General features: G+C 35.6%; 1 protein-coding gene across 8 annotated transcripts in view; it reads right to left on the bottom strand.

The window, feature by feature from the left end:
• NAALADL2 (N-acetylated alpha-linked acidic dipeptidase like 2) overlaps positions 1 to 19,140 on the bottom strand; it is a 1,419,153-nt gene that overhangs the window by 307,514 nt on the left and 1,092,499 nt on the right. For all 8 annotated transcript variants that reach the window (XM_056808005.1, XM_016424651.2, XM_016424653.2 and 5 more), the window contains one exon: positions 14,901 to 15,020. In XM_056808005.1, the coding sequence (XP_056663983.1) occupies positions 14,901 to 15,020 (120 nt within the window). The remainder of the gene's footprint in view (positions 1 to 14,900; positions 15,021 to 19,140) is intronic.

Genomic DNA, 19,140 nt, shown 5'->3' with positions numbered 1-19,140 from the left:
ATCACTAGACCTGACTCTCAATCCACTGAGCTACCCAGCGGCCTCTGGTTATTTCATCTTAAATGATTCAAGATGAGCAAAATCAAGGCAAGAGATCACCGATAAAGATGGCTATAAGTGTATAAACCAACATCTACAAACTCAAAGAGGAGAAATTCTAAAAAGAGATTCTAACAAGACCTCCCAAATAAATCAAGGAATATTATGATATTCAGTGACATGAAAAAGAAAATGGGTACCAATGATGGGAATGAGGAAAGTTTTTTTTAAAAAAAATGTTTGAAACAAAGAAGTTAAAGGTTTCCAGATTTCCCAGAAACTGCAACAAGTAAATCACAAATATTTGCTTCCAGAAGACCTCTAGGAGGTGGTAGAGAAAGTAAGTGATAAACACCTTTGCACGCTTTTTTGAACAAGTTTCAACAGTTAACCAATTCTCAGAGTGTAACAATTGTGTGTTCACTATTTTTGGTGTTCTTATAGTGAAGTCCTAAAGGGAGCTCATAGAGACCGATACAAAGTGATGAGAGAGGAACTTAGTTAGATGAGCTGCTCCTTCTCTCCTTCACCACCCCTGAGTGATACTGTCAAGGGGTGTTGCACAGGTAATAGGGGATCCCCGATGTGAGAGGGTGATGGGGACCCCCTAACAAACCTCCCTGGTGTCCTTGACTCAGCTCTCTGCTAAGGCTCATCTCTAGTTACCTTCTCAAAGCTCCAAGAATATATGACTTGAAAGCAATCTGACTGAGATGTAAAAGGCTTAATGAAATAGGAATGCAAGGCAGATAGGGAAGTTGGAAAAGGGGAGTCGGGGTCCCTGATTTTGTCCCCCTGATACACCGTCTTTCACTCAAGTGGCTGTCCAGCTGACTTGAGTTTCTCTGTCCCTTCCCACTAATTCTCCCAAACTATTTATAATATAACAAGGCTAAGGAATGGCTGAACAGGTGCAAAGTGGGCTAAGGAGAAGAGTCTGATCCTCTATTTAGACGTTCCTTGAGGTATCAGATTTACGATATCACTTGGCAGAAGAAACTTCTGGACAATGTAAAGATGAATCTCTTTTATGGCTCTTGGCGAGGTCCCCAGCAAGGAAATTGCTTCCTGCTTCAGCTAAAAAGCCCAGAATTCTCCCCAGATCTTTCTCAAGGCTCCTCTTCTCTCCCAGCATCCTCCACTTCCAACTGTCTTTGCAGTCACTCAACTCGTCTTGCAAAATTCCATCTTTTCCTCTTGCAACCCGTCCTTGCAAGGCGAAACGAATAGTCAGTGTAGTCGTGTTAACTGCTTGTTGGTTAAACAACACTTGATTTAACTGTACAACATGTTGCTTTAAAGACTTTCTTCAAATAATGTATTTTGGATACATTTTCCTTATTGATGCTTTTGTTTTAAATCAATCACTTTCCAATGTCAAATAGAGGAAGAATTTCAGATCAATGTCGTGATTCAGCAGGGATTCCATTCCGATGACCTGACTGATTTAAGCCTAAAATAATAGGAGGCTGCAGTGAGATGTAAGGCCATCCATTAGAATTTAGCATAGCCATTCACATTGGAAAAACAATATGGAAGAAATGCATATTTCATTCAATTATCAAATAAGTGATGATATTAAAATAATATCTTAGCTCCTTAAGATTTTAAAAAGTGCTTTACAGATATTATAACATGTTGTTTTATGGATTGCACATTGAGCTAGATGATCAGCATTGATGTTTTAGAAAAGCATTACAAGTGGATAAGGAGTATGGCCCAGAATTAACATAAAAACAATCAGATTGATTACATTTAGAAAACTGCAAAGGGTCCTCCAAGTTCCCTCACTACTAAATGCCACGGGAACCCATCTTTTTTATTCCATATTTTCCTAGGGTGGTTTAATACAATATTTTGGTATGGGCCATCATTTTGTTATAATCAAAATTATATGAAGAGGCTCGTGGTAGAGATAAGAAGACTGCTGAATATTGTCAAGAATGACTTCTTTGTAAGAAATAGCCCAAACTCTATCATAAAGAAATGTGTGACAGCAAAAGGAGGTGAGTACCAGTCATGCCCTGAGACAGAAAAGTGCTGCCCTGGAATAGCAATTTTAAAAAAGAAGACAACCAACAGGTTAGGCATATTTTCTATGGAATTTTTACATAAATATGTTTGAATAAAAATTACATGGAGTTAGAAGTCATAGAAGAGTTTTTAGTTGCCCTGGTAGAAGGCACTCATACTGATAACATCAGGGATACCCTGAAACAGGGAAGTATATCTATCTATCTGCCTGTCTGTCTGTCTGTCTATCTTGCATCTACTTTGATAACCACTGTTTACTTTAATCAGATTATGTCTTCACTCCCTAAATCTTTGTGTAAATTTGTAACCCTGCAACAATTAAAACTCTCTTAATTTTTAAGATCTTTTTTTTTTTTATTACATGGAGCATTGGTTATTTCAATTATTTCAAATATTTCCATTCATTATTCAAGATGAGCAAATTAAGGCAACAGATCACCAGTAAAGATGAATGTAGCATATAAATCAGACCCAGAAGTATAAACATATGCATATGAACATATGTATAGGAATACATTCCTATACCTATTTTAAAATAAAAATATCTCATAGCAAAAATCTCCTAATTATATCTATATGTGTATGTTGTATTTATGTGTATGCTTATGTGTCAAATTAAGTGATTTTGTTGTTGTTGATTTTTTCTTTTAAAAGTATTTTTTTCAACATAGTCATTTGAGAGCCTAGTTTAATAGTCAAGAAATTTAGACACTAAGTAATCAGGCAAGTCACTTAACATTTCTGAGTCTCAATTTTCATAGCTGCAAATTGAGAAATGGTTTGGAATTGCTGATCTCTAAGTTTCTCTCCAGTTCTACGGATACTAGACATATTACTCTTTAAGTAAAATGCATTTAATTAGAACCCATTAAAATCTGAGAATGTATAGTTCAGTCACTTAAAAGCCATCATCTGCCATTTTGTTTCAAGATGGTAACCTGAATTCCCCCTCCTACTTAGTGTTTGTTGAGAGACCCTTTATTAGTTTATTCATATTTCTTACCCAAGAAATAGGACCTCATAGATGTGTCTCCTCAAATACAAAAACAAATACTTTCTCAATTCTTTCTTCTACTCTGACTTCTCAAAGTCCAAAATGAAGGAGTATAATGAAGGAACATGCCAAGAAGTGGGAATGAGGGAGGTGTGATCTTGGTCACCGTTACAAGTGAAAAAATTTTTCTGGTTTTTGATTGGTTTTGTTCCTCCCTTGAAGTCCTGACCGGTTTTACTTTTCCTATTCCATGTCAAAGTCAACTCAAGGTTCTTCAAAATGGATTGGGTCAATACTGAAGCTACTAAAGACCCAGAACAAGAAAGTGCTTATTCCAAGTGCTGCACTATCAGTAGTTCTGCCCACCAATGTGTTACCAGGATAGAGTTAAATGGTTAAAATTAGACAGTTCTAGGGAACAGCTGTGCAGCTAGAATAGTCAAAGTAATTCTAATGGCTCCATAGAGTAGGCTAATAAGATGTCAGCCGTACTATGGTTATAAATTTAAACACAGAATTAGGGAGTAAAGACATAATCTGCTTAAGTAAACAGTGGTCATCAAAGTTAACAGTTGTTAAGAAAGGAGTCAGAGACATTTTTTCAGGATCATTTAGATCAATTAGGATTGTAAAATTGCATTTAGAATTTTGAAAGCAGAAGGATAATATACATAGTTATGAAAATAATAAACTTCTCCCTCCTTAAATTTTCCTAGAACTCTTTTGGCATTTTCTTTTATCCTTGTCAAATTTATTTAGCTACAGGCATTTCTTTCCTATAATACAATAAGATACCTGACTAGAGGGCTTACGCTATTTTTCATCATTACTTAGTATGCATAGATTCTGGAATGACTTTTGTAAACTTCTTTGGCAATGTTAGGTTGGGTCCCTAGAGGGCAGAGGGCAGCACCTATTTTTTAAGGGGCTCTGGGGTTAAGTCTAGGGGCTGGCTGTTGTCTTTATAATGTTATATCCACCACTCATGTGCTTGCCCCCTCCCATGGTTTTGGTTTCTATCAATTAGTCAGCCAGGCAATTTTCAGATATAGGTATTTAATAATATGCCATTGTGAGAAGACTTGTACAAAATATTCCTATTCTCCCTCTCCTATTCTCCAAATTCTTTTGCAAACTCTCTCACAGGTATATACAGAGACCAGGGAAAAGTGGTACCAACCTTAGAGAACACAGGTGGAAAACAGGTAATTTTGAGGCTCTTCAAGTCCTTGTACTGGAGCCTCCAATGTGTTTCCCTTAGGTATATATGGTGGACTGGGCTTTTCATATAGCTTTAAGTGGGTTTTCCTCATTGCATTCAGGCTGAAATGATCTCTTATTGCAGGCACAGATGTAAAGATGCTGTAAAAACTCCTAGGAAGAAGTCCAAATACTATGGGCAACTCAAATTTCATGAGGCTCCTTCATTCAAGTATAAGGATTAAAATTGGGGGTTTGGGCTCAATAATAGAGTCATAAAGTAATATTGTGGTTGCTGATTTTAAAATATTAGCTTAAGTCAAAATGACTTTTAGCAGCCTTTATTTACAAAGAAGTAGAAAGAGGGAAAGTGGGAAAGGTAGATAAAGACACAGATTCTTAACAAGCCTACCAGCCCTAAGAGCTTCTCCAGGGAAGTGAAGTTGGGTTGACCACCCAGGCAGGAGGCTTCCTCAGGTCTCCATTTCTGGGTGGGGTCTTCAGCCAGAAGTCCACCGCAGCAGCCTCCTCTACAGCCCGAGTCACTCCCTCAGCAAGCTGACACAGGATCCAGGCAAAGAGTCTCCTCCAAAGCCAAGGCTCTCTGGAATCTCTGGAGCCAATCACTCCAAATGCCAGGAAAGGAATGGTGGAAGGCCATGCTCCTCTCTTCTTTTATGCTCCTTTTCCATGTCATTTCCTGTCTCTCCTCCTTCTTCACTGAAACCAACTGCAGCCTTCCAATTTGGGCAGTCCCCTTTGGAGGTGAGTTTTTGGTTTTTGACCTGCGAACTCTCTTACTTTAGGGCTGAGTAGGGCCCTTGGAGGTCTTGATTGATTGAGTTATGGGTTGCTGATTGATTTCATTAGAATAGACAAAGAGGGGTAATCCTCTCTTCACACAAGGGAGGAGAAAAGAGATGAATCTTGGGGTCTAAGATGCTGCTCCTCCCTTCAGGCCTCTCCTCTATTCCTTTTCAGGAGGTCAGCAGGAATCCTCTCACCTATGTTTCCAGGCTGTCAACTCTCAGATTCCAACTGCTTTGATGATTTTATAGGGGCTTAGAAAACCTGACCAATTCATTCAGGAAGAGAATTCTTGCCCCAATGAGGGAAGTATCTGGGCCCTGCCGAAACCCTGGGACTCTTTTACCCTGACAAGTGCATGGTGTATTACCTAAGCTGATCTCCCACACTTAGGACTGTGTGCCCAGTGCCCAGCATAGTAGTTGCTAGGAATAATTACTTGGACAGACGGCCATTGAGCTGGACTCTTGATGCATATATCTTGGAAAGACACAGCAGATGGACAGGAAACTGGGCCAACAATGAAACAGGAGGAGGAGGACAGGCTAGATTGCCTTTGGGAACGAGGGAAGGGCTTTTAATGACCCCAGCTTCTCCTTGCAAAAAGGGCTCATTTGTCTTCAACCCCAAAATCCTTTCAACATGTCTTTGAGGCATGACACACTAAGTCATGAGTCACCCAAAGGGTGATAAAGAGACTAAAAGGAGGCAGAACAGGCTATAGCAGGTTTCCAATAAAAATTGCCCAGGAGAAAGAGTGGTAAAAGATGTAAGCAAAGAATTATGAGGACCAGAAAAGAAGGTGGGCAATCAGGTAACCAAGACTAAGAGCTTAATACACATTTGTTTAATTTAATTAAAAGTAGAATTCAAAACTAGCCTCAGACACTTCCTCACTGTGTGATCCTGGGCAAGTCACTTTTCTGCAATTGCATAGTTCTTCTGCCTTGGAACCAATACTTAGTGTTGATACTAAGGCAAAACATAAAGGTTTGAAAAAAAATAAGGTAATAGTTATCAAGATTTCTTCTTAGGAGCTCTCGATTTAAGGCTCCTGTCTCTCTGGTCAATAAAAGATTTAGGGATCCTTTCTTCATGTATCTGACCAGTAATACATAAAATAAAACCCCTCATCTTTCATCTTGGAATCAATGCTGTGTATTGCTTCCAAGGCAGAAGAGTGGTAAGGGCTAGGCAATGGGGGTCAAGTGACTTGCCCAGGGTCACATAACTAGGAAGTGTCTGAGGCCAGATCTGAACCTAGGACCTCCCGTCTCTAGGCCTGGCTCTCAATCCACTGAACCACCCAACTGCCCCCTATTTTTTAAAAGTATAACATCATAATCAAAAGTGTTTTTAAAATATTAATACTCTTTTAAAATGGAAAAAACCCATTGTTCTACTATTTTACTAGTTGATTTTACCATTTTCATTTACATTTTATGAGTGAAATAAAAAATAAGTTCTAGAAATCTTAATTTTTAGAGCACAAGATAGAATTGTAAGCTATAAAAGATAAATTAGATTTAGAAAAAGAAAAAAAAATCCTGCAAATTCAACGAATTGGGAAAAAATGTGAAATCAAGCAAAAGAAAGTTGAGAACAGCTCAAATAGTTTTGAAATAAAAAAAAGTAGTTTTGCCTTTTAACTATAACACTTAGCTTATTTTTGAGGGCAGGGCATACGTCAGAGAGGGAAATATAGTAGATTTGAGACAATTTCATGCTTCATAGAAACTGAGGAAATCACCACAGCTGTTGCCAGCAAGGCAACAGCTAATAGCTTAGAACTTAGAAGCTTTTGAGGAAGGATGAAGATTGGTAAGTAGAGAAAGCCAATGAATGACTACCACAGGAACAGTACTTGCAACCAGTACTATGCACTAGATTTTCCATAACTGGCTTCTGCTTGTTTACCATTTCTTTTTCAGATAACCATGAAGTTCCTCTCGGGGTGCAGAGGAGCTTAAGCATCCTGGGCAGGAATTAGGCACCAGGTTGCCCAAGTTTCTACTGAGTAATAAAACAATAGGCAAGAATTAGAACCAAGTTGTGGCTATTTAGAAACTTGACGGACTATTATTAATTTGCAAGTAGAATTTAGTGGGTCATGAAGATAGGGGCAATGAAGTACAGTTTCTACAAAATCATATACTAAATATATACAGAATGCCAACTGCCTAAAGAAATCTACTTCTGAGTCTTGAAAGTGAAACAAGCATTTAGAAAGCTAACTCATTAATTAATTGCTTCTCTAAATAAACCAGCATTTTCAAATCGATTTTGTACTTCTAAGTCACATTCATTTTTTTGACTACACTGACTAAACCTACTTAATATGATTTCAAAAAAGCCATACCATTAAAGACTGTCACTTAAAAACTTGAGTCTTCTTTTAAAAAAGCTTTAAAATGCTTCTACTTAAATTCATATATTCAGAAGCATCATACAATATGTCTTAATGGAAATAAACTGTTATTATAATGATCATGCAAATAACCAAGTAACTGACAGATGGAGATTTTAACCAAACTATATCAATGATAATTTCCAGCAGAGACAATAACAATACAGAAATGGCAACTGATTGGTTATAATATTTCACTTTTCTAGAAAGAATAAAATGGAGCTAACTGTATTCATGAGATCTCCTGCACAAGTGGGCAACCTGCTGGCCAATGACAATTCATTCGTACCACAGCTGGGTAAACCATCATTTCCTCCCGAGGCCCATGGAGGTCTGCTGTCCGATATACTAATCAAAACACTGGAAATACAACATAACTCTAACCGTATGTCTCTTTAATGAATGCGTAAGTAATTATGGTAGCTGGATAAATGAGTTCAAACTAAATTTGTTAAGGTCTCAGAATGTTTGCCTTGCTCTTTGGCGGCATAATCCAAATATTTAAATCAGCTGCCTTCTATAAATTCCGTATTTTATCCAGCATTGGGCTGCCTTCCCTTGATAGCAAGATTTAAAACAAATAGTATTTGCAAATTGTTAATGTATGCTGAAACAAAAACCCTCCTGAAAGAGTAATGAACTGGGGGAAGATCAGTTCAGTGCTTTAGACGCAAATTAGCTTCAAAAGAAACAAAAAGAAAACTAAACAAAGACAATCATGTAAACATAAGGGATGGATAAATCTGCCCAGAAGTAGCATAACTTCGAACGGGAGGCTTTCAGCAAGGTACTGTATTAGTCTAAAGAAACATTTTAAATCAGTTTATTGGAGTCTTAATGGCCACTTCAATTGACTAATAGTGGAAGGGGTGGAAAGAAGGCCAAGCTGAATAGGAAAAGAGTGAGGAGAGTTCAAAATAGTGGAGAACAGGGACAAGAGCGTGATCAACAAACTACTCACCCAGAAAGCATTCTGGGTGCCATGGGATAAAAGTGTGCAGTTTCCTAAAAAGATATGGAAATTGTATATGGTAGAGACAGTGGAAAAAGAAAGGCAACTTAGAAACAATTCAGTAATAATAAAAATAATAAAATATAGTTTATTATAAAAATAATAAAAAATAATAGCCGATATGAACATAGCACTTTGTAGGTTTTATTTCATTTCATACCCTAACAAGCCTGTAAGAGAAGAGCTATTATTATCTCTTTTTAGATGGGTAAATTTAGGCTCGGGGACATTACATAATTGGTCACACCACTTGAAGAGGATGGAGATGAGATTTGAGGTCAAAGCTCTTGCTATTATCTTCATTCTCAAATATTGAAGAGAAAGCCAAATAAAGGAAAGGGCTATTAGTTAACTTTGCACTCTTCTATGGAATGACAGAGTACGTAAAGCCTTGAACATAGAATTGGAAAAACTTGAATGCAAATCCTTTTTCAGAAAGTAGTTGTGAGCCCAGGCAAGTCACTTCCTGTCTCTTCTGTCCCTCTGTTTCATCATCTATAAAATAAGGACTCCAAGGTCACTTTCAGCTTGAAATCTACAGTCTTACTTAATGTCAAAGATTATCCAAAAACAAAAATAAAACCGAAGGCCCCCACAGGCAATGGCAGACAAAATGTGATAATGCATGAAATTCCACATTGGATCACATCCAGAAATTTAAAAATGGCTCACATGGATCACAGATGTGAGTCCAATAGCCTGAAAAGCTATGTGAATGGACTAGTGGTACAGCCTAATGACAGGACAACGTATGGGCAATTCATCTCACAGGTTGGTTTTCTATATACCACATGAGCCTGACTATAAGATGAAGAACATGCTGGGTCTAACTGTTGGTTAAAGCCTTTAAGTTTGGAAGCAACATCCATATACTTGAATAGAATGATTGCTTTAAATCTAAAAAAAAAATGGACAAAGGGATAAACAAATATGCATCCATGCAAACACTCATCTAAAATAAAAAAAAAAACAAACTATTTTTGATTCATCTCATTCAATTCAACAAGCATTTATGCAACAACAACTATTTGTCGATGGTAGCATCAGGATTATAAACATGAAAAATGATATAAAGGCTGTTCTCAACAAGATTATTTTTTGTAAAAGGATACGATGTATACAGAGAATTTCAATACCATTTAGTTTGTGTGATAAGTATTTAAGATATTCAACAGGGATGAGGTTTTTGAGGGAAGGAAGAATTTCTAGCCAGAGAGATAAGGGAAGATGCCAGCTCCTAAGCTGGACTTGGAAGGATGTCAGAATGAATAGAGTCTATTCTAGATATGCTGCGATGGCCTCAGTAAATGAATTTGGACAGGAAAGAGTTGAGCAAATTGTTTAGTACTTTAGTTTAGCTAGAATAGGCATAGAATGAAGAGGATGATGACAAGGATAAATAGATTATGTTTCTTCATAAAGTACTTTTCAGGCACTGAATCCTATCTTATGATAAAGGAAATAAATTAAGCAAAACACACTAAAAACATATATTACACATGTTGGAGAATGTATCCGTCCTATCATCTCTTTACTGAGAGGAGGGAGATATATTCATGTTGGATCAAAGTATAATCAATCACAATTCTAGTGCTGACATTTGAGGCAACCAGCGTGGAGGCAACCCTTCAAGAGCTCACATCCATATCTGTGTTATACTTCATGGAAATGTCAATAAGAAGAAATGTGTGATGTAGCTCTAAACATAAATATCAGAATCAGAGGTAGAGAGAGAGGTCAAGGGTCTTCCCACTATCTGTCTCCAGTAATCTTGTCGGGAATGATTAGAAACCAGTCTCTGAATTTGGAAAAGGAAGCATGATCAGTCAAACAATTTATATGATCACATTTCGATCTCCTATACCACTTAGAGAAAAAATGTTCCTAGTATGGTCAAATTTTTGGGCAAAACATTTTGTTCATTTTGTTAAAGTTGGTATTGTTTAGGACTCCGTAGACCAAGAATAAAGTTGAAGCAGCCTATAATCATTATCCCAGAATCTCAGAGTTGGAATAGATTCCAAAAACCAGTCAAATTCAACTTGTATTTTATTTTTAAAACTGATGAACTCATGAGAATTGTGGTAGAGGAAATAAATTCATCTCAAATAAACCATCATTTTTGTATAAAAAATGTAGGAAGAACTAGAGATAATAAAATCTAATGTTTAAATGAAAAATTTTAAGATTTTAGATTTTGAGATAATACATTATTATGTAATTATATATGACAGCTTTAAGATTTGCAATATATTTCATATATATATATAAAATCACATTTTATCATTAAAGCAAAAATAACTAACATGCAAATATGTTTTGCCTAATTTCACATATATGATGCATATTATATTTTTTGCCTTCTTGATGATGGTGTCAGAGAGAGGGAAAGAATCTGGAACTTGAAATTTAAAAAGAAAAGAATGTTTAAAATAAATGAAAATCATAATAAAACAAACCCATCAGATTTGAATAGCCAAAAAAAGGAAAATTACAAATGTTGGAGAACCTCAGGGAAAACTAGAACATGAATGCATTGTTGGTGAAGCTATGACCTAATCTAGCAATTTGGGAAAGCCATTTAAACTATCTAGAGTTACTAATCTTTGTATACACTTTGATTTGGCTATATCACTCATCTCTTACCCCAAGGAAATTTTTTAAAGTACAAAAATATATATAGTAGCTTTTTTTTTGATAATAGGCCAGAATTAGAAACCAAAAGGATACCCATAAACTGGATATTGCCAAAACAATAATGATCTCTAAATGTACAGAAATAATATTGTACTAACAAAATTATGAAAGACAGCTCCTGAGAAACCTGGGAATCTTTAGATGAACTATTGAAATAAGGAGATCTAGGAGAATGATTAATACAATATCATTGTAAATAACTTTATAATACAATAACATCTATATTCAATAAAATCTAGACAAGATTCCAAAAAAAGTACTGATATACCATGCTAATTACCTCCTAACTTTAGATGCAGAATAGACATATATTTTCCATCATGACCACCAGCAGAATTCATTTTATTCACCTACAAACATTTGTCATAAGGGTTTTGTAACTTTTTGTTTTTAAATTGGGAAAAAGTAGCAGGGAAGGTATAAGGCATTCTTAACAAAGATAAAGAAAAGAAAAGAGCAAAAAATAAGGAAAAGAAAATCAATGAAGTATTTTTGGGATACACAGAAGATAATAGAAGGACCAACAGAAACATTCACAGACCAGGACAATTTTAAAGTGATTATTAAAATTATTACATGTATCAAAAATCAGACTAATTGACCTTTGAAGTTTCATGTTTTTTTCTTTATCATTAACTATGGAATTACTCATTTTTATTTACTATTTAAGTACAGAATGGAAAAAATTATGAAGAAAGGAAGGAGGGCTAGAGAGAAAGAGAAAGGCAGCATCTACCTGCTCCCCAGTTAGTTTTCAGTGACTGGGGGGGTCAGGGGCCATATTATATTTGTCTTATGTTTATCTTCACCAGGGGCAACACTAGCACACAATAAATGTGTCGTGAATAACCAGATTACTCTATTGTTTGAAATATTTTTCAGTCTAATGATGCACAGGTGCCCCTACCTAGCCCAATGCTAAGTGGAAAGGGAATAATTTTTTTTTAATACATGTAGTTATCTGGTTGAATCTCAGGAACTTTCTTATGTGTTGCTTTGGTTTTTCAAAGTGAGGCAGGGTGTTAGGAAGACAACATCTATTGGGTGAGACACAATCAGTCAACCATGAAAATGCAGAATAACTGAGTAGTTCACAGAGATAATTCATTTCTGAACAGATTCTTCCCCTGAACTGCCGATGGAAATTGATGGGCTTTAATAGTATAGCGACACTTGCTAGTGAGGTCTCAAATGACCTGATGGTGCCCCGTCTTTCCCTCCATGCAAGTTTTTGTATATTGACAACATGGTGGCTTGTTTGAAAAGTACAAATGTGGTTGGACAAACTCCACAAATTAATAGCTTGGGGGATCTGATACAAGTCAAAAACTACAGCTTTTGTGTCATTTGAACACACACAAACTCACACAAGTCTGCAAGATTCTGTTCCCTTCAGGTTTTCTTGACCTTTGTATAAATATATGGATGGATGCTAAAAAAAAAGTGTTGATTTCTGAATTTGTCATTTTCTTTCTTGGATTCACCAAGCAAATTTGCTTTAAATAATTATTTACATTCTAACAGACCACTTTAGATTTTAGGCATGGAAATCAGTGATCTACTGCCCTGAGGGAGTTGTAGCAGTCCTTTATTTAATTTGTTACCAGACATTTCTAAAGGGCTACACAGCACATGTTTTTGCTTTCCATTAACATGAATCCAAACTCATTTAGATTTAGGAATTTTGAGGCACTCCTTGGGATAGGAAGTGCCTCTCAATTATCTTTCCAACCTAGGGCTCTGGAATCAGAGAATTATCTATGTCTCTCGATCTCGATACTCAACTCAGTTTGTGAATTGTATCATATGCATTTTCTACTAGAAAATTAAATCATTTCACTTCATTTACAAATATAAACTGAAGCCTTCCCATGACATTATACAAAAAACTGGACTTGACACTAAAAGTTTTTGCTATGAGATGGTCTTAAATCCAGGTATAGTACGACGAGCTAAAGATGAGGCACGATTTAATGAATGCATTCTAGATATGGGTGGAGATAGGCAAGATGTACAAAATTATATAATATCATATCAAAGAATATAATAATTATATACAATACGTATTATATATATTAAAGTCAACTGGAAGTAAAAGAGGGGAAATGCGAACAAGTGGTGGGATAAGGGAAGATTTCATGGGAGATTTTATTTGATCTGCCCTTTAAGAAAAGTAAGATTTAGGAGAGATTGGGATGAGGAAAGGTTGCATTTTCAACTTGGGAGATCCCTGGGAAGGCACAGAGGAAGGAGATACAGTGTTAAATTGAGATGGAGAGGAGAAAGTGGTCATCCAATGTAGTTGGAATGTATACGTCTGAAGAAATAGTATGAAATGATCTGGAAGGGTAATCAGGGAGGGGTCAGATTCTAACTTGTCTTGAATGTCAGAAAACACAATTTATATTTTATCCTAAAGAAAAAGTAGGAAGCTAATGAATATTATCTAATTAAAATATTAAGTAGCTTCTGAAATTTATTATTCATTTAGTCTGGAATTTTATATGTGCATATATGTATATATTAATAAATATGTGCATGTGTATATATGTGTGACTTAATATATATGTGTGTGCATATAATAAATATATATATAAATGCCTTTTTAAATGATCAGAACAGGGACTATAATGCTTTCAGGTTAATTATTTAAGCTCCAGGTAAACAGAGCACTTAAATAAAGAATTAGTTAAGTCACTTCTGTATTCCAAGTCCTCAGCCCCTTGTCATGCTCCCTCAATTGTGCACCATGATAATAATTCCCTAAAAGGAAGGTCTTCTCTTCCTAAAGCTGCTCTTAAACCCCAGGGGAAGCCTCCTCAGCCGGCTGCCTCTCTTCATTTGCCTCTAGGAAGGTAAATGAAAGTCAGTGAAACTGACACAGCCCACACAGCAGGAAAAATTAATTTACCAACTTAGAGACATTGGCATAATTTAGGGCATCCATATTGGGGTTTGGCTGGTCCTAAATGTAGACATTTATCCGCTTCATCTTTTTAAATGTCTTTTTTTATTATATCACACATGCAAACGCTGATGAAAACTATTAAACTAGAAAATATTTTACGAAAGTCATAAACTGTTGGTTTGCATTACATTTCAGGCAAGAATTATGGCTAATCAGAAGCCAGGCTCATTATTTGTTTCATCTCGAGTTTGGTTTCTATGATACTATATTGCTTCTCCTGTGGATTTTCAAAAGGTCATTTCCTACCATGCCTTCATCACTGGGAAGATTGTGTCCCAGGGTCCCAGAACCCATAACTATTTCCATTCTGGGAAAGATGATACTTCCTATGAAATTACAATTTAAATGTTAATTGATAAATAACCTTAAACTCATTAAAATAATCTAAATAAAAATATGAACTCCATTAAGACATAAGAGATAGCCTTCTTTAAAATAGGCATGAAATGAATAAATTAAAAGATAAAGTGAACAATTTTAATGAGAAATCATGAACTACAAGACTTTAGATACTATCATTGCCCCCTTTTTTCTTCAGTACTTTTTCAAGTTATGTTTTCAAAATACTTTAAAAGCAAGATTGGAATATTTATTTGAAGGAAATTAGCTTCACTCACAATACCAAATATTCAATGAAAGCTTTTTTTCTATATTTATGTAAAACAGAATCTGAGACAGGGGAGGATTATGGGGAAAGGATGACCCTTGAGTGAAAAACTTGTGATAAAATAGGATCTCTTACCTCTGCGACCAGTTGTTGAAGAGAAGGAGATGCTACAGGATGCAGGCTTGAGTTACCCCGTATAGGATTATGAAGACTGACATAAGCCACAACATTTCTCTGAAGCACTTTCTTAAAATCCTGCAACCAAAACAAATATCCATTTTAACATGGATAGCCAATACACTGAACTCAGTTTTCTTTCAGAAGTTTGGGTTGCAGAACAAATGTACTTTGGTTTGGACTTCATCTACTCAGGATCACAGATTTAGAGTTAAGTAGAATCTTAGAGGTCACCAAGTCCTACCTCTTCATGCTCTAATTGAGGAAACTGAGGCCTGCAAAGGTGAACTATTTTGCCTATGGTTACAAAAATATCAAGTGATAGAAGCAGGATTGAATGAAAAGACCTCACTCCAAATCCATTGCCGTTTTCATTTTTGTGTAATTATAAATTATTTTCAAACATTGTTTACATAAAATCCATTAAAGCCACTTCACTTACCTTTATTCTTTCATTATAACCAATAAAAGTTTTAATTGTATTATATACATATATATATTAATAAAGTGAAAATGGTCCACAAATGGAAAAAAAAGTCTGGTTCTAAGGGAAGATAATCAAGATCAACTGACAAGAGCTCAGGTGATTGGGTTTGACTATAATTTGGATTTTTCACTACCCTAGCTGTGAGACCCTTGGCAAGTCATCTTGCTTCTCTCTGTTCCAGTTCCCTCATCTACAAAATGAAAAGAGTAGGTTAATTCCAAAATTTTCTGATTTTATTACATCTTGTGAAGTATGCTTCAACTTTTGCCTAAGAGAAGTCATATTTCATAAGTAAATATTGTTAATCAGATAATATGTATGAATTCTTCATCCAACAATTCAAATTTAGAATGGAAAAGCCTATTTTCTTCAGTGATGTCATTAATCTGATTAAAACTAAAGTAGAGAAATGATAGTTATAAATCACTTCAATGATTTCAAAAGTAAGTTATTTCCTTTATAGTAATGAGTACTTCCTTGTATGAAGTAGTTCTTTAAACAGAACAGAATGGTCTTAATACCATTCAATTCTCCTTTCTCTCTCAATTAGGCAACATTCCTGATAATTTCTATTTTGTGATCTTAACATTCATTGAGAACACCATTTTTCGATTCCAGGTACTGGGGGCCTCTTTCTTCCTCTAGTATATGGTGGGTACCACTGGAAATAGAGGTTGAAGGGCAGATATGTAGGAAGAGTATCTGAGCTGTGGGAAATAATGACCATAAAGACATAATTCCCTAAATGTAATTCTCTACAGAAATATCTCTTAATTTTTCAGATAGCTCTATTCAACTGCTTTGAAATTTCATGCATTTTCTTGTTTCTACAAGAATCACTTTTCTTCCCATTGTTTTAAAATCTACAAATTGAAAGCACAACTAACTCTCATCTACCTTGAATGAATAATCAACTTTTATTATAGGTTGGGAAGAAGGCTACTAGGGAGGTAGAGATTTTTAGACAATAACAGGTCTTGATCACATTTACCTACATGTATTATTGCAATCGACTCCTAATTGGTCTGTGTATTTCCATTTTCCACACTGCTGCCAAAATAATCTTTCTAAAGTGCAGGCCTCATGATGTTTCTGCCATGCTCAAAAACCTCAAAGAATTCCTTATTACTTTTAGAATAAAATGAAAATTCTTAGCCCAACATTTAAAGTTTCTCACTAGCTGGTTCAAGACTATCTTTCTAGAGTTATTCCTTAATATTCTGCTTCATGCATGGACTTTTTGGCCAAATTGCCTTATTTGCTGTTCTCCAAAGTTAAGAGAATTTTAATTTTCCATCTCCATTCCTTCCATTCCTTTGCACAAGCCTCTCATTCTCTCTCCTCCTTACAGCTCCCAAATGGAATTCCTTCTTATTATCACCTCTCAGAAGTTGGGTTTTGGGCTTCTTTCAAGGTTTGCCATATATACTATTATCCATTAGGGGCCTTTTTGGATCTCTAAAAAGGTCCATGTTCTCTCCCTCCTCAAATTTTATTTTCTTTCTCCTTTATTTACTTATATTTCTATGCATTTATATTCTCCAGTGGAGTATGAACACCTTAGGCTCTCTGAAGGCAGGAGCTCTTTGTTTAATCTTGTTTGTCTTTGGATCTCTAGCACCTACCATAACTATGACAATACTTTGTACTCAGAAGATATTTAATAAATGTTTATTGAATGTATTGGGAGAAAAAGTGCAATGGTCTGACGCGATTAAAGCCCAGAAAACACAAAGCCTTCTCTTTTCTAAATGACAGTCATCCACCAGTTTGTCCAAACTACCCATGCTGGCAAACCCAAGTAGTAGAACAATGTCTATTCATGCTATTTCTACAATCAGATAGAAAATCTATTGTGTTTGTTCATGGATATCTCTGGCTTGGATACTACACATGTCCACCCATACACTGGGCATAGAACTGAACAGAAGGAGGAGAGAGGTGATATTGCCTTTGGGGACATACACATGAATTTTAATGATCCCAGACTTCTCCCAGACCAAACATTCATTTTGTAAAATACAAAGTTCTTCCAGTGATGCTGATGTACACCCATGAGTCATGGAATCCCACTTTAAGCCTGGGGTTACACAAAAGTCAGTGGAGAAGGGCATGGTGGGTTTCAGCTGGCTATTAAACATTACAAAGGAAAGCATGAACTTAGAAATGGTGTTACGGTTTTTATCATAGAAATATGTAAGTGGAAATAAAAGTCAGATGGTAAGAGCAAAGCACAGCTAATTGGAGAGCCTCTAAAATCTATTGGTATCCATGAAATGTCAAGAGAACTAAGTGAAGGCTTTTAGAATTTTGTTCAGGCAGGATCCTACTTAGGGGACACATTGGCTGAGAGTTAAATAGAGTAGAATGGACAGGTATTTTATGGGTTAACAGCTGCATTGTTAATTGGAATAAACAGTGCTCTGGGTCTTAAAGTATTACCACTACTTTAAAATTCATTTTCAAATAAAGTCAGTAGATTATTTATTAGATACCTACTGTGTGCAAGGCCTTGTTCTAGGAGCCAAGCAAAGACCAAAGACTATAAGGTAGAATAGTAACAAACTTCCCTAACAAAGAAAGATAAAGCTTATCAGGCATTTATCAGTCACATTTACTGGTGAAAAAGAAAGTAATTATAGTGAAGATACTGTGTAATGAGATTTCTACTCTAGAACTTAGACATAAATTTAGTTAACTCACTGATATCTGAATTATTCTAAATCTTGCTTTCAAGTTTTATTGATCATTAGTATCTAATCTTCTTAATTATAGCTTTGAGTTTCAAGGGATTTTTGGTAAAGGTAGAATTAAATAAATAGTAGGATGTAACCAGTCAACATAGTTTTTATGCTCCAGGGATGATGGATGATAAGAGAAAGCAAACTAGGCTGGGGAGAAGGAGCGCAGAATTATAAAAGATCTATTCCCAGTATGAAGTGCTTTTGACATAGTAATTTAATAGGAAACAAAGAAAAGAAAGTAGATGGCTTCCCAAATTATTGGGACTTGGCAATTTTGATAAACAATAGCTGAAAAATATTGACATGCTTTGAGATTGTCTAAAGGATTCATTTGTTGGGATAGTTGGATGGATGGGTGGATGGATGGATGGTACATTTGTTAGTATTCAAATATTTAGCTATTTCTTAGGCACTTAGTAGATGTATGGCCCTGGGCAATTTAATTAACCCCATTTTCCTCAGCCTCCTAATCTATAAAATGAGTTGGAGAAGGAAATGGTAAAATATTTTAGTGTCTTTGCCATGAAAAACATCAAATTGGGTCATGAAAAAATTGGACATGATTGGAACAATAACAAACAACATGTAGCTCTAATCAAGAGATATACATATGGGGGGTGGGGGGAGGAAAAGAAAATGATCTATGTCTTTAACGAATAATGCTTGGAAATGATCAAATAAAATATATTAAAAATAAATAAATAAAGAAAAAAAGAAAAAAAAAGAGATATACGATTCAGAATTGGAAAGGATTTTAGCAGTCATCTAGTGCAACCTTTTCATTTTCAAGGCGAGGATATTGGGAACATGCAGTGGGTTATGGAAAGACACTGGGTTAAAAATTAGTATTCTCTGGGTTCCAGCCCTAGTTTAGCTCATAACACACTGTAGGATCCTGAGCAAGTTGCTTAGTTTCTGAACCCCATTTTCCTCATTCTATTCTACCCCAATTTATTAAATTCCTACA

This window comes from Monodelphis domestica, chromosome 8, assembly GCF_027887165.1.
Source record: "Monodelphis domestica isolate mMonDom1 chromosome 8, mMonDom1.pri, whole genome shotgun sequence".
Taxonomy (NCBI): Eukaryota; Metazoa; Chordata; class Mammalia; order Didelphimorphia; family Didelphidae; genus Monodelphis; species Monodelphis domestica.
Note: the sequence above shows the minus strand (reverse complement) of the source record. Positions and strands in the feature narration are given on the sequence as shown.